The sequence below is a fragment of the Carassius carassius genome, chromosome 33 (genome assembly GCF_963082965.1).
Source record: "Carassius carassius chromosome 33, fCarCar2.1, whole genome shotgun sequence".
Taxonomy (NCBI): domain Eukaryota; kingdom Metazoa; phylum Chordata; class Actinopteri; order Cypriniformes; family Cyprinidae; genus Carassius; species Carassius carassius.
The window spans coordinates 2,087,555-2,104,153 of record NC_081787.1 but is presented as its reverse complement, the minus strand read 5'-3'; the positions used below and the strand labels follow the sequence as shown (position 1 = coordinate 2,104,153).

Genomic DNA, 16,599 nt, shown 5'->3' with positions numbered 1-16,599 from the left:
GAGAAAAAAAATGGAATGTTTTCCTCAAAAACTTTAATATCTTTGCGACTGAGGACAGAAAGACAAACATCTCATGCTTTTATTCTGGAAGTGAACTAATCCTTTTAAGATTACAAACCATTTGACCGTCAGTAAAGGCTTGTGTTATGTACTGGATCTACACAAGCGCTCTGTTCAGAGTTTCTAAACCGCAGCATGGCAAAAGCGAACCTTTTTAGCGAGCTGAGTCAAGGGTTTGGTGCCGGCTAAGTCTGTGAACCAGTTATTAATGGAGCTCTGCGAGCGCGCTGTGACGAGCCAGAAGTTGTCCTTCTGATTGACCTGCGGCTTTCTCTTGCCAGTGTCTGGAAAAGTGTTGCAGCGTAACTTCTCCGCAATGATGCTGCTGAAGTTTGAGCTGATCTGAAAAGCAGAAGGCAACCGATTAAACAAATGAGGTTTGGGTGGTTAATGTTTTAATGCCATGCCAGCTTCCTTGGCTATTCTCATGGTGAGTAACAAGTTGAAACGGTATAAAAGAGCAATTTAAAAACAACAAAAGTGCATACATGGTTGATTCTGCCTTCAAGTGTTTGAGGAGTAATTAATTTATAAGAAGAGAAGTTAATTCAGCACGGTGGATATTCATTTGATCTTGAGACCTTACTTAGTTTCTTTTATATACACTAATCCATTCATTCATAATCATTTATTCACTTTATTGTTCCATTTAATCATATAATCACTTACTATAATCAGCCGATTTAAACCATTTATATACTTGTTTTATTAATTCATTCACTGCTTAGTCATTTATATTATTCTATTTTTGTATTATTTTCCATTGTTGTCTAATCTTATTGTGGTTATTTGTCTTCACAAGCAAATATGTAAGAGAATATCTCAATTTCAAGGTTGGATGTTGGTTTTTAAAAGGACGTTGTCTGTGTTTTTACTTTTTTTCAGAAAATGACAATTGGTCAAAATAACTTTTTTTTTTTCCATTTGTTTTGATTGAAAATCAGGGTTATTCCAGTACATACTGATTTCTTAACTCTTCTGAAGTAAAAAAAAATGAGTATAGTGTTGTCTAAAAATTTACACAAACATGTCTGAAAACATGGCATCTTTTTGTTTTCATGCTGTAAATGACAACATTTTTATTTAAAATGTCTTTAGTCGTCAACAGAAATAAAACAAAAAATGTGTTTCTCAAACACATCATTATAATTGTGTTTGAGAAACTGAGAACTTTCAAGTGGTCTCTGAAAAAATTTCCACAGCTGTGTATGTAAATGATTTTACCCACAGTAATGTCAATTGCATACAATTTTAGTTTTGATCCATTGCTCTTGTTCTCTTTGGCATTTGTTGACTTGATGATGTGGGATACTATGGAAGTTTTTTTAAATCTGAGGGTGGTACATAAACACTTTTCAGTTTTGGGAACAAGCGTCCATTCGTCCACAATGTCCAGATATCCAACAAATACAGACACAGTTCTGCGTTTCCGACAATCTGTAAAAGAGTGAGGATTTGACTGATAAAACACATGCATGCAGATAAACTGATCATCTTACCTTTGATGGGTTGAAATTAACATTTTTAGCGCTGCCATGCTCATCGCCTGAAACAGCCGGCTGGTTGTTAAATCCTTGCTTAACGTTCAATGCTGTCAACTCATCCTAACCAAGAGAGACATAGTTTCGGTTACTAAATAACTCATGCATGCATGCATATCTGATTTTCATTTCATTTCAAAACCAGAGAAACGACAATCACTTTAACGAGTTTCCAAAATGCATCAAGAAGACAAACACTTGCATTCAGCCAGAACAAAACCTGCAGGTTCAATTATGAGACGTCACATGCTAATAAATAATAAGACTTATGATGCACTTCACATAATAAATGAAAGAGATATTCAGATATACTTTCATATGCATTTTTTGTTTTCTTCAATTTGCTGACAACTGAGACTGTTTCTAGCTTGACAGGCATTGTAGGCATCATATGAACCTTTATATTTGGCATGCATAGATCATCATCAATGTACAAAATGCTAAAGAAACCCAGATGATGCCTAGAAATGTTGCCTAGATAGACAGCTTGTAAGGTTTTAAAACGCATCCATGATAAACAGATTCAATAGAAGTTGTCAACAAACACAGCAGTTAACAGGCTATTAGGAGTGTTTACATCTCAAATAACGTTATTTATTTGCATTTAACTGCTTTATTGCTTTCTTACAATACATAAAGTAATGAGATTAACGGTTGGAGATTTAATGAGGCCCTTTTTAATGACACTGGAGCGATGAAGAAAGCAGCTTTAAATAAAAAGCTCGATAAATAGATTTCAAAGCGGAGTTAAACCAATAAAATGACCTTTTTTGTTTCTCTAACCATCTGTAACAGCAACCAAAGATGAAGACCGAAATCATTTGAGACTTAAATTATGTTCTTTCTGGTAATTTAAGCGAGCCGTTGGTTTCATTGTTATTGACCGTTAGCTGAAAGCAGGGCCTGGTCTCAAAACACGCTTTAAATCGCTATTTAAATATTAAATGTCGCTACAGAGAATAGGATAAAGTCGTCTAACCTCTTTTTGCTTCGGGTCCTGTGGATAAACATCCGGAGGACCGAGTCTGGGCCGTTTAAGAGGCCTGTGTTCGTAGCTCAGAACGCCGAAGGCAGCCATCATCCCCGCGGCATGTCAGCCGGTGTGTGGCCGACCTTGAGCGCTCCTTCTGCGGCTAGAGCTCCGCCGCTTCACCGCTGCTTCCGCTCCGGCGAGAATGATGGGTAAACACGAGACAACATAAAAGTCCCTCCAGTACAACAAATGGAGATCCTTTGATGCTTTCTCACAGCGTCGTTGTGGTTAATTTGTTTTGTCTTGTGTTTTTGATGAATGATCAAATTAGGCCAATTAAAAATGCTTTTCATGTATAATATTTAGGAAGACAAAAGTCCTAAGGGAGTGCCATGGAATCATCAATAATTATTCATAGTACATAAAGTTTATATTACGTTTGTCAAAAAAAAAAACTGAAATATATACATGCATGCGTGTATTTATATATACTGTACATACATAAAAAATATACATAGTAAACACACCTATATCATGTAAACTAAACCTTTGGATGTGATTATTCACGATTAATAATTTGACATTCTAAAAATAATGCATAATTTGAAATGACATGAAAATTGACAAAAGATATTAACACACACACACACACACACACACACACACACACACACACACACACACACACACACACACACACACACACACTGGGTTTCCATATTTTATGGTGACTTTCAATAAACAATGATTTTTACTGTGCAAACTGTATATTCTATCCCCTTAATGTATTGACTGATTGTTTGTATTTTTACATAAAAAACATGACTTAATATGATTTATAAACGGTTTCCACAAGGTCAAAAAATGTAATAAATAAAATACTATGGTTTACCTGAACTAGACACACACACAAAACAGTTAAATGTATAAATATAATCTTTATTCAATAAAGCATTTTTTATAACAATCATAAAACAAGTGTTCATGAAACAACCCCAAAACCATAATCTCTGAATCATAAAGAACAAGGCAACTCTTAATGATTAGCAAACTGTATCTAAGCTTTTGAACCAATTTCTCTTTATCTTGATATTTCCTAGATTAACATCTAAACAGATACTGCACAGTGTACCATATATAGTTATACAAAAATATAAATAGACCCTTAAAGGCCTTGCATGTTTCAGGTACATACATTTTCACTGTGCAATTTCCAGCCTGGAAAATAAAAACAACCAAGTCATCCATTTCTGAAGAGATCATAAAGTGAAGTCTTGATATGAAGCAGTACAGTCACTCCTCAAGAACGAATGAGATATTTAGCATTCAATTCTTCCCAGCCTTTACATGTGCATTAAAACTACCTTGATTTCAAACATGAAGTAAAGTCTCTTTGGATTCCCAGGATATAATCAACCCATGCAGCATAATGGCAATCAATGCAAGTTGTAAAAAAAAAAATTGTATTATTGAATTATTGCATAGCATTCACATTGCATATTTTCGGCACTAAAACACTATTTGCACAATGCGTTTGACAGAAATCTGCCAAAATATATATCAGCAGAGGCACAAAACTTACACAGTATACATAACAACAAAAACACAAGTAGATAATGCAAAATAAGTCTAATAAAATATTTCACAAAATGTGCTGATTTCTGGAATGATTGATATCTGTGACTGATCTGAACGTCATCTTTTTGGTTTGACAACTTCAGATACAAATAAGGCAAATCAGTCGGTTACATATCTTATACTTTTACAAAGCAAATAAATGCTAAAACAAATAGATTATCAGTGTGCAAACTTCAGCCAGCAAACACAAATAAAGTGCCATCAATGGGAGCGTTCCCATCGGAAAGCTCTTCTTCCTGACATCTTCCACTATATAAACTCTGAATCTCTCTGTGTGCTAATAACAATATGATCGTTGTGTTAAAGTACAACAAACAAACGGACAATCTCAGTTTGAGCAGCGTCAAGGATTTCAATCTTCTCAGGATCTCTGGATGTGCTGTTGAGTGCTTACTTCTTCGGTGTGACTAAGTGTTTCTTCTGCTGCCAGCATCATGCCACGAAAATGTGAGTTTTCATTGGCCAGCAGTTTTGAAGGGGTGTCAAACTCCAAAATCTATTTCAAAGATGAGAAGATGTCACATCAGCATGACTTTGACATATTAGTGTACATGCAGTTCATACTGTTACAAAATATCAAACCAAAGTGCAATCTCTAAACAAGTGAGACATTATGATTTTACTGCTCCGAGTCGGAGTTATAGAAAGAATACATACGATAAATGCATTAGCATGTAATTTTAATTTCATGTGTTAATGTTAATTTGACAGCTCTCTCTATGTATATACCATACACTGCATTTATAGAATTATGTTTTCACATTCACATCTAATCTGACACGTAAGATTCATTATGCTCTGTGAGATTTCTACAGACTTAACCTTTGAGTTTGATTATCACATTAAATTATGAACCTGAACAATGACTTTGGCTTCAAATATCTCCAAATATCTTGATTTTGAATGTTATATCTATGTTTTCTTTTGTGGATGCTTGATCTTTTTCTCATAAATGTCACTTGGTTTTATGTTTGTTTTTGTTTTGTTTTGTCTATGCACTGAAACTTAAAGCATATGGGTGAGCAATACTGACAAAAAAATGATTTCAGTAATTTTGGAGATTTTGTTGATCTATCGATAACAAGACAAGTGTGTTTTTATGCTGGTACTTAAGGTGTATAAAGTTGTAAATATGGATATTTTTCTTACACAAATGCATAGCTTCGCTTCAGAATGGTTTTATTAACCTCCTAGAGCCGTGTGGACTTCTTTTATAATGGATGGGTGTCATTTTTTGAACTTCAAATTTTGAGCTACCATCCACTCCCAATATAAAGCATGGATTAGCCTGGATATTAATTAATATAACTCTGATTGTATTCGTCTAAAAGAAGGAGAAAGTCATACACCTAGGATGGCTTGAGGGTGAGTGGATTCATTTTTGGGTGAACTATCCCTTTAAATCGATCTTTATGGACATTTTTACCTTTGTAAGGTTTTGTTCTAATCTTATTAGATGTAAGCTTAATCTTACGGTTAATCAATGTATTATTTAGAATGATAAGACGCTATAGGAGTGTTTTCAGTCTTTGGGGTCACAGTATTCTTAGGTGGAGACCCACCTGTCCCTGGTCCAGGACCATGATGCGGTCACAGTTGAGCACAGTGTTAAGGCGATGGGCGATCACTAGAGTACTGCAGCCACTGAACGAGGTGCGAATGGTGTCCTGGATGAGGCGGTCTGTCTCTGTGTCAATAGCAGCTGTTGCCTCGTCTAACAGCAGGATCTGAAACACACATCACAAGATTACATCCAGCACAAACCTAGGATCATGAACGTCTTCATCAAAATCTGTTCAATGGCCAGTCATTTCTCCAGCACTGTAATGTTTTTTAGAGCATGCTCTTTGTGTGTGTGTGTGTGTGTGTGTGTTTGTGACATATGTCTAGCTGAAACTGATAAACTGAATGGCTTGTCTAGTCATTTTAAAAATAGCCAATAGTCTATGATGATTGTTGATCAAGTAAACACACAAATTATTCAGTATAGATATATGATTATTAATTTTTTAAGTTGTATAAATTGATGGCTCTGGACCAGGGGTCTCTCAGTGACCTCTCAAATATTTCTTATTTAATTTAATTCATTGTTTTAAGAACAAACAAACCCCATATTATTAATAACGAAAACACATTACTCTAGTTACGCCATGCTGTAAATTAGAGTAGATACTATGAGTAAAATATCTGTAATATTTTTAATTGTTCCTGTAGCTCAAGTGGTATAGCATTGCGTTAGCAAGCGCAAGGTTGGGGGTTCGAATCCCTAGGAAAACATGTTAGATTGAATGCAATGTAAGTCGCTTTGGATAAAAGCGTCTGCTAAAATGCATAAACCACAAAAAAAAAAAAAAAATCATGCAGAATTATTGGTTTATTTTTAGTGACATATTTTACAGAAACTATAGATTTAAAAAAAAACAAAGCTAGGATTAGTAGCCTTTTAATATTCTTGTGCACAATGTGGGTCCTTGGGAGACAAAATGCTGAGAACAGAGGAATCATTTATCAATGATAACCCAGTGTCTCTGACGAAACTCCTGTGCTTTATGTAAACTGTTACATCATGTCACGTTCTCATATCATTACAGATGGTGTGCAAATGTTTACATTATCCGCAAGAGAGAAGACTTTGGAAAGAACGCTAATACTTGTGATTTTTCAATAGTTGTACACTGTCTGCCAAGTGGTGGCAATGTTTCACCATTTTACACACTGCATCATACCATATAATCAAAGCAGCTAAAAACCAGTTCATCTGTTTTAAAGGTGTAGCTGTTGATGAGATTTTGGCACAATTTCTCTTGATAGAAGCTAGTCAAGTTAGGGGTTTACTTTTGCCAGAACAATGGTTTGAGAAGAAGCGCTGGAGAGCGTATGTGATCTCAACCATTACCTTGCTGTGTCTGAGAAGAGCTCTGGCCACACACAGCAGCTGTCTCTCTCCAACAGAGAAGTTCTCTCCGCTATCCGTCACCTCTGAATGCAGTGAATTAGGAAGCTGGCTTACCTGAAAATAAATCAGCACGTGACAAGCTCTCAGGCACAGCTACTCCAAAGCCAATTTTAAAATGGTAATACTGAGTCAGACTCACTTACCATGTCCTTAATGTGCGTTTTCTCCAGTGCTTCCCAGATCTGTGCATCTGTATATTGATCCCAGGGATCCAGATTTGATCTGTTGGATTTATAAGTAACTTAGTCAGCATAAACTGACCCTAGTCTTTCTGCACATGCTTCATCAAGAAGTTATCTTTAAGGCGAAACAAATGTTTGTCTACCTTCTGAAATCATTCTGATATGCTGATTTATCATCAGTGTTGAGAACAGTTGTGATTTCTTTGGAAACTGTGATGCTTTTTTCAAGATTCTTTGATGAATAGGAAGTGCAAACGAACAGCATTTTTTAAAAATAGAAATCTTTTGTAACAGTATAACTCTTTACTTTCACTTCTAATCAATTTAACATATCCTTGCGGAGTAAAACTATACATAAAAAAAACATTAAAAATTATAGATAAACTTTTAAACACTCATGTATATTGTCACAAAGAATTTCTATATTTTCTATTCTTTTTTTTTATCTAATCAAAGAATCCTGTAAAAATATCAAAGTTTCCAAACAAATATTAAGCAGCAAAAACTGCACTTTGCTGCTTAATTGCTGGGTTATTGCAACCCAACTTTGGGTCAAATTTGAAAAAACCTAACTTTTGGGTTAAAAATGTTATGTAAAATTTTAATATCATTGTGACTCCAGGAATGATAACACATGGCTAGTCTTAGTAAAGTGACGTGGACCGTACCTGACAGAGCCAATGAAAAGAACCGGCTCTTGGGGGATGACTGACAGCTTGCTCCTCAAGTCCTCCAGACCAATGTGAGCGATGTCGACACCATCAATGATGATTGATCCCCGGCTGAGCTCCACTAGTCTGAAGAGTGCGATGCCCAGTGAAGATTTCCCTGAAGAAACAACCAACCTGTCTCACAATCTATTTACTCCACCAGTAATACGACCCACAGTAGAAACCAACACAAACGACATCTGATAGGATAAAGTCACCAAGTAGACAGGTGTACCTGAACCTGTTCTGCCAACTATCCCAATGGTCTCTTCTGGAAGTACACTAAAGGAGAGATTCTTCAGAACCAGAGGAAGTTCATCCCGATATCGCATTTCCACATTCTGGAAGGTGATTCGTCCTTCTTCTGGCCAGCTGGAAGCAGGAGCGGAGGAGCCACAGATCTTTCGAGGACCTTCGCTTTCCAGGTTCTGAGTGAATAATTATTATTTTTAATGTAAGAGCAGCTGCAGGCATAAGTAACTTGAACATGCGAGGCTTCCGGTGTCATTCAGCTGTACAAAATAGTCTGTTATGCTGCTTGATATCGCAAACTTGTATATGTTATTAAACTCTCCAGAGTGTGGTTTTAGTAAACAGGTTCAAGCAGTTCCTCAAAAAGAACCAAATGAATGATTCGTTTGTGAACCAGACATCACTCCAGGCCGATTGTCTGAGTCTCTGGGTTACAGGTAATAATATTGCAAATAATGTTCAGTTTCTTGCACATACTGATCGTTTCTCTTCATAAGACCTCAGTACATCATCAGGAGCCACAAGTGTTAATTTAATAAAGATAATACACTTTTTTTATTCTCAAAAATGAGCAGTCGCTGAATTGCATTTGTATTGCATTTTATGAATCACCAAGGACCACAGTTTCAGCTAAAAATCTTCTTTACTGTTCTACTGAAGAAAAAAGTGGTCACCTACCACTTTGATTGCCTTAAAGTGAGTAAATTAATAGCCAATTTTCGAGATCCCAAAATCCCTTTAGGTTTAATATACAATTATCATAATTCAAGGCAAGTCTGTAGACTATTTTCAGCTGTGTTCAGTATGGGATTTGATTCATAAATTAAGCAAGCTATTTCAAATGGATCAAATAGTTTTACTGCAATTCTTTATTCTTCTAGTTATTCACCTATAGCAGCTAATTAATTTTGTAGTCTCACAGAAAAACGTTCTTTTGCATTGCTAAATAAGTTGGATAGCTTGTCCTTCAGAACTCAGTCGGAGCATTATTGGCTTCATTAATCACTGTAAAATGCTCTCTGCCACTTGGGCGGGAGCTAAGACAGCTGTACTGTTCTGCTTTGATAAGAGCCTCCTGAAACAAGCTGTGTCATTCACTAGATGCTCTGTTTGGCAATAAACTTGTGCCATGAAGCCTGCTGAGCGTGATGTAGCAGGCTCACTATGCAGCGCTAACCGCTGGGCTCAGCCACCTGTGCAAAAAGTAAAGAGCTGATGTCTTTTGTGCGCTGCTGTGTCAACTGAATAACAAACGGTCCGTCCCATTCTATTTGCCATTGACACAACCAGCACACATGTGTCACAGAAGCTTCTACCTTTATGTAATGATTGATCCGCTCCACTGATGTAAAACGGGCTTCGGTTTCAGAAAGCAGCCTCACGGTGAACTGAAACAGGCCGGTTAGCTGCATGTGGGAAGGGAAATAAAACAGGGAGTAAATAACAACTGAGAAATATTAAGCAATGAGAATTAATAACGGCACAGTAACAGTACTTCCTGACAAGCGTCCCCAGTCGTATAGACAGTGTGTGAGAGTGGCGCACCTGTACGGCGTAGGAGATGGCCAGACCGGCGTAAGCGGGAGGAATGCGGCCGTGCATGAAGACGATGAGGAGCGCGACGGTGGTGATGAGAGTAATGCTGATGAGGTCCAGACGCACAGCCAGCCAGCGCATAGCACAGCTGAACAGATAGTGACACGCTTGGTTTGTGTCCAGCAGGGCTTGATTCCTGGTGGAATATATCCAATATTTAGCCAAAGTACTTTTTTTTGTAAGTTTATAAGCATCTTGTATCTATCTATATACAGTCGTGGCCAAAAGTTTTGAGAATTACATAAATATTAGTTTTCAAAAAGTTTGCTGCTAAACTGCTTTTAGATCTTTGTTTCAGTTGTTTCTGTGATGTACTGAAATATAATTACAAGCACTTCATACGTTTCAAAGGCTTTTATCGACTATTACATGACATTTATGCAAAGAGTCAGTATTTGCAGTGTTGGCCCTTCTTTTTCAGGACCTCTGCAATTCGACTGGGCATGCTCTCAATCAACTTCTGGGCCAAATCCTGACTGATAGCAACCCATTCTTTCATAATCACTTCATGGAGTTTGTCAGAATTAGTGGGTTTTTGTTTGTCCACCCGCCTCTTGAGGATTGACCACAAGTTCTCAGTGGGATTAAGATCTGGGGAGTTGGAAGTGGCTTCTTTGTTGCCTTCTTGACACCAGGCCATCTTCCAAAAGTCTTGGCCTCACTGTGCGTGCAGATGCGCTCACACCTGCCTGCTGCCATTCCTGAGCAAGCTCTGCACTGGTGGCACTCCGATCCCGCAGCTGAATCCTCTTTAGGAGACGATCCTGGCACTTGCTGAACTTTCTTGGACGCCCTGAAGCCTTCTCTACAAGAATTGAACCTCTTTCCTTGAAGTTATTGATGATCCTATAAATTGTTGATTTAGGTGCAATCTTAGTAGCCACAATATCCTTGCCTGTGAAGCCATTTTTATGCAACGCAATGATGGCTGCACGCGTTTCTTTGCAGGTCACCATGGTTAACAATGGAAGAACAATGATTTCAAGGATCACGCTCCTTTTAACATGTCAAGTCTGCCATTCTAACCCAATCAGCCTGACATAATGATCTCCAGCCTTGTGCTCGTCAACATTCTCACCTGAGTTAACAAGACGATTACTGAAATGATCTCAGCAGGTCCTTTAATGACAGCAATGAAATGCAGTGGAAAGGTTTTTTTGGGATTAAGTTAATTTTCATGGCAAAGAAGGACTATGCAATTCATCTGATCACTCTTCATAACATTCTGGAGTATATGCAAATTGCTATTATAAAAACTTAAGCAGCAACTTTTCCAATTTCCAATATTTATGTAATTCTCAAAACTTTTGGCCACGACTGTATATATATATATATATACCCATACACACAAGATGCTTATATTTGATATAATAGGATTTCATTTAATTTAATAATATTTTTTATTTCATTATTAGATTTTTATTCATAAAACTGAGAGTTCCGTCCTTGAGTCTGATTGGCTGAGCCATGTTCACGTTTGTTTACGTTTACGTTTGTTTGTTTGTTGCTTGGCAACCACTTGTTGCAACCACAGCTGATTCTGAGCAACTACATTGTTTGGTGGAAGAATACTTTTTTTATTAATATCATTATATATACTGTATTTGCTCTGTTTTATTTTGTGAAACCTTACTACGTATATGGAATATCCATTTTATAAAATCAATAAACCCTGTGTAGCCGTGGTTTATAGTAAATTTATAACAGCTAATAATAAGGGGTTTAAAGGCAATCCGCTTCACGTCGTACCTAACAATGCCTGTTTGCTGTTATAAATCCATGGCTTCTTGGGGCTTATTGCTTTTTAAAACCTAACAAACCTCTATTTGTGAAATGCTTTCTTGAAAAGGCACTAGGTTTGTCATTTTTTTATGATTTTCTGATGCAATGCCATTTGTGAGTGTGGCATCTATGCACTGTTTGAACTTTGTGCAAACTTTCTGAGGCCAGTGTATATACAGACCCCAGAGAAAAGTCATGGAGGGCATCCTGTAGTGTGAATATTACCTGTGTATGAAGTCAGCCCCCCTGCCGTAAGCATAGATCGTGGACAGGCCTTGCAGACTGCTGGTGATATGAGAGGTGAAAGGGGATTGGCTGATGTTCTCCAGGCGCTTCAGCTCACGAATGAGAACCCTTTGGGTAAAAAGGACAACCGGAAAAGTATATTTATATATATATTTTTCAGGCCCTGACAAAAAGTCAGCCAGTCTGAGAATACGAGCGGCGATATAAGGCTGAGTTTTGATCAAAGCTCTGGCTCATCTCATCTGCTTATCTGTGCGGCTCACAGAGCTGTCTGTGATGTGACAGTTAGTGGCTCAATAAAAGTGAGACTGAGGGGATCTTCCTGGCCGAGCTGCAGTCATTTCTGGCTTCTGAACTGATTTATACGGGGCTTTATGGGGTCTGTGACACGTCAGCAGTGTCAGGCAGAGCCAGGCCAGTATTGATGAGAACTGTAAGTGCACATATGAAAAATGCATTGCTTGTGAATAATGTTAATAAAACATACTTTTGTTAAAAAGTGCCCAAGCGAAGGAGGACAAACCTGCCCTTGAAAAGACAAATACTATGAGAATACATGTATAAGGGTGGTTCTGTTGTCTTTTCAGACATATTTAATAATAATAATAATAATAATAAAAATATATATGTTTTTTCTATTATAATTGCTTATTTAAAATTATTTATAATATTACAAAATTATTCTAGAAATTCTTTGCAATTACAAACAAATGGCAATAATTTTTTCAGTAAACATTACATTTAAAGGTAGAAAACTGAAATCAAGTCAATCAATAAAAACATTCTGCAATACCCTAACATTGTAAAACAACGCAATCATGTTATACATAGAGAATATAGAGATAATGTTTATTATCCATAATGTCTATAATGTTTCTGGCAGATTTTGAACACACATATTTGTTGATTAATCAGCCTGACCCATAGATTTGGTTCTACTTGTACTTTTTACAGTGACACAGCTCAAGTGTTCGACCCAATAAATCTGTAAGACCGAACCTGGAGATGCGGTTGACGATGAAGAGGAACAGCCCTAAAGGAATGATGGAGAACAGGAACCAGGGGAAGACAGCGCCCACCATGCCCAGACAGAACAGTACTAATGTCACGTTCTGGAGCAGCATTTCGGCTTGCATCGCCAGACGCACGTCAACTACACACAGAGGAAGAACAGAGACATCAAAACGCTTCCCGTCATCCTGCATGTGAAAGGATTTGTGAAAAGAGATAAAGAGAGGTTGCTCACCCTCATCCATGTCCCTGGAGAACCGGTTGAGAATGCGTCCCAGCGGTGTTGTGTCGAAAAAGCGCATGGGGCTCAGAAGTAGAGTCTTGAATAGTTTATCATGCAGAACCGAGGCTGCCCGCACAGTGCACTGCAAAAACAACAACAAAACAACACACACACACACACACACACAACACTGTTAATAATGCATGCACCCAGACGCCACAAATGCTAATAAATGAGCCGCTGATTTAAACAACCCTATACAATTCTTTAGTTAGGTTACACAAACATTTACACAGCCATAATAGCTAGATTTATACGGGGGAAAACCTTTGCACATATACAGGAATGCTTCTGCTCTGTAAGGCCCTGCATGAGACATCACACACATCCTCAGGAAAATAGGTGAATTTCATTCTTTGATAACCGATATTCACTGGAATATCGGTTTTGGACGGCCCTTTTCAGAATAGCAAAAGAGCTCAAACAACGTTCACAGTTGTTCCCTCCTGATACATCTGGTTAGAAACAATAGATGATGGAGGACAGAGACCACGTCACCAGCTTTTTTGGTGCAAATGAAAGTTATCGAACACATATAACATTTAATATCAGTGTTGACGAAAGTTACTTTTAAAAGTGTTGCATAACTTTATTGCATTACTCAATGAAAAAAGTAACTAATCATGTTCATTTTATGGAAAGCAATGCATTACATCACTTTTGCGTTACTTTTTCTCGTCTAGGTTGGGCTTGCTTGTTTGTTTTTAATATAAAAAAGTTATTTTTGGCAAATGAAAAAGCCTGGTTTGTGTAATATTCAGAGTTTGTATTTCATATTTTTTATTCATTTTGAGGAATACTGAATCTGTTTTAATATTAGTTCAATATGAATACATACAAGTGCATTGGTTTAGTATTGTGTTATCAAGTATTTTTTCTTCCCAAAGAAATTAATATTTTCATTTAGTGAGGATTTATTAAAGTCAGAAGTGAAAGTAAAAGACATGGATAATGATACAAAAATTCATATTTCTAATAAATGCTGTTCTTTTGAACATTCTATTCATCAAAAAATCCTGAAAAATAAAATGTTTCCACAAAAATATGAAGTTTTAAGAGATGCAAGGAAAAGTTACGTGACTGGGATTGCTGTGCAGTGCATTAGAAATAGAAAAAAAGCATTGTGAACAGTAGGCACATTCAGACAGGCCAAGCACTTCCAATGTGAACAACTTCATTAATTTAATTAATCGTTAAGCGATCTAATTTTGGCCTAATGCACAGACCGTACCAGCATAGACAACAAGATGTCACTCTTAGCACTTTAACGTGAACGTCATCACTACAGCAGCTCATATGAACACACAGTTACATAAGTACAAATATTCTCAAATATGTGTCGGGAGACTATTGAGAATACACCAGACATGCCTTCATAACAAAATTCCTCATGTTATGCTCATGGGAGAACATGTTACCATTTGGATTGGATGCTTTCTGGCACAAGAGGACAAATTCATTCCATTAATGGATTATGTAGAGTTCCCAAATTTGCAATCTTACCTCTGGGTAAAACAAAAAAGATTAGCCATCACAGAGGAATTAGTGAATACAAGTGGCAGACAATTACACAGACACATAACCTCTCTAATGTGCTGTCAGCTCTGCTTAATGGAGAAGAGGGCACGGGGTCCTGAGGGGACATGTATACTCAACCCCTCCAGCTGAAAGTCAAGACACTGGACAGATAAATGGATTTAGCCTGCAGGCAATTTCAATTAAAGAGCATAAAAAAGAGAGAGGAAAGCAGACAGTATGTTATGAACTGCAGAGCAAGGATTCGGTGTGGAAACTAAACTGAAACTGAAGTATGTGCAGTATTTCTCATGTACGATAATATCGTAATTGTTTTAATGATATGCGAGCTTACATTATCGAGTGTGTCACTCACTTTGCAAAAAAAACTAACAAATAACATGTCTTGAGAGCATTGACTGTGTGATGAAGCCTATTAGGATGGAGTTAAAATAACCCTATAATTCAAGTTATGAAAACAAAGAATATATTTATACAGTAATATACAATACGGTTAAGTTATAATAAAACATACAAGAGTGCCACATCAGTGCGTGAGGGCCAATGTGATACTGATTTTATATTTCAACAAACAAGAAGTTAATATCGGGTAACACATTAGACACAATATTGTCAGTTTGTCTCTTTTGTCTCTATTTCGCCAATGAATGTAGTTTCAATAAAAGCCGGAGCGCAACATTTGTGCATCTCAGAGAAACTCTGCGGTGTTTCGTTTCTGAATGAATGTGTTTTTGAACTAATCATTTGAATCAATGACTCAACGATCCATTCATTAAAACAGTCCCTCGCTTTGTTTCTAAATAAATCACCCGTTTTGAATGAATTGTTTGAATGAATGATTCAATGAATCACTCTTTAAGACAGGGACTTGCTGCCACCTACTGGTGGTTTTAGTGTTGGGCTTATCTAAGTACCCAGTGTTGGAAAAAGTTACTTTTTTACTTCCTAAAAATAAACTAACAACATTACTTTTATTGGAAAGTTTTTTTAAAACTGGGCTAGGCTTGCCTGTTTGTTTTCAATATAAAAAGTACTATTTTCGACAAATGTAAAAGCCCTTTCACATCAAAGGGTAAATGAAGACACCTCAGTTTGAAGGAAATGTAAATTTGTAAATTCACGTCTGAATAGTTGAGGGCGCAGCTCAAACAAACCTCTCAGCTGTGCAGCCTTTCTGGATTGCATGAAGAAAAGGATGCAAGAGAAGAAAGTTCAACATTCTCCAGCGATAAAATAAATAAACACAAATATTATGTTTATCTGAAGTCATGCTTACTAGCATGATTGAATTGGATAATCGAAAATCAGCAGCAAAGACATTGAATAAAATGGATTAAATACATAAAGGATATTTTATTTATATATATATATACATATTTTCTTTTAATTAATGCAAGTTTGCGTCATATGAGTTTGCATAATTTTTATTCATTTTGAGGAATGCTGAATCTGTTTTTGTGCATTTTAAATGCATTACTTTAATAGTTACTTTAAAAAGTAATCTGATTATGCAACTCACATTACCCCACAACACTGAAATTACCACACACTAAGCAAAACATAGTTTAATTATTGGTACCCGAAAAAATCCTAAAACATATCGAGATATATATTATTTTAGTACTTTTCACAAATCCCTACTCTGTGCTATGAGCATGCCGTGTCCCAGATTACACCGCTGTGGGAGAAACGAATTAATTGCGAAGCCCCCTTGACAGATTAACCTGCTACTCTCAGGTAGATTCAGGCAGTGATGAATAGTGCATGAGCAAAGAAGAAATGCATCTGCCTAAGGACTTAAATCTTTGATGAAAAATTCAGCAGTGTGTAATG

General features: G+C 36.8%; 2 protein-coding genes across 2 annotated transcripts in view; both read right to left on the bottom strand.

Moving 5' to 3' along the window:
* The window catches only part of LOC132113487 (mediator of RNA polymerase II transcription subunit 12-like), a 40,097-nt gene extending 37,290 nt beyond the window's left edge, over positions 1 to 2,807 (bottom strand). Inside the window, exons 1-3 of the mRNA XM_059521268.1 lie at positions 2,581 to 2,807; positions 1,560 to 1,664; positions 211 to 402 (exon numbers count right to left, since the gene is read on the bottom strand). Of these exons, the coding sequence (XP_059377251.1) occupies positions 211 to 402; positions 1,560 to 1,664; positions 2,581 to 2,682 (399 nt within the window). The 5' untranslated portion in view covers positions 2,683 to 2,807. The remainder of the gene's footprint in view (positions 1 to 210; positions 403 to 1,559; positions 1,665 to 2,580) is intronic.
* Positions 2,808 to 3,492: 685 nt separating this feature from the next.
* The window catches only part of LOC132113484 (ATP-binding cassette sub-family C member 5-like), a 49,131-nt gene continuing 36,024 nt past the window's right edge, over positions 3,493 to 16,599 (bottom strand). The window contains exons 19-29 of the mRNA XM_059521263.1: positions 13,183 to 13,312; positions 12,936 to 13,089; positions 11,916 to 12,044; positions 9,858 to 10,044; positions 9,629 to 9,718; positions 8,296 to 8,488; positions 8,019 to 8,178; positions 7,312 to 7,390; positions 7,109 to 7,222; positions 5,775 to 5,939; positions 3,493 to 4,708 (exon numbers count right to left, since the gene is read on the bottom strand). Of these exons, the coding sequence (XP_059377246.1) occupies positions 4,574 to 4,708; positions 5,775 to 5,939; positions 7,109 to 7,222; positions 7,312 to 7,390; positions 8,019 to 8,178; positions 8,296 to 8,488; positions 9,629 to 9,718; positions 9,858 to 10,044; positions 11,916 to 12,044; positions 12,936 to 13,089; positions 13,183 to 13,312 (1,536 nt within the window). The 3' untranslated portion in view covers positions 3,493 to 4,573. The remainder of the gene's footprint in view (positions 4,709 to 5,774; positions 5,940 to 7,108; positions 7,223 to 7,311; positions 7,391 to 8,018; positions 8,179 to 8,295; positions 8,489 to 9,628; positions 9,719 to 9,857; positions 10,045 to 11,915; positions 12,045 to 12,935; positions 13,090 to 13,182; positions 13,313 to 16,599) is intronic.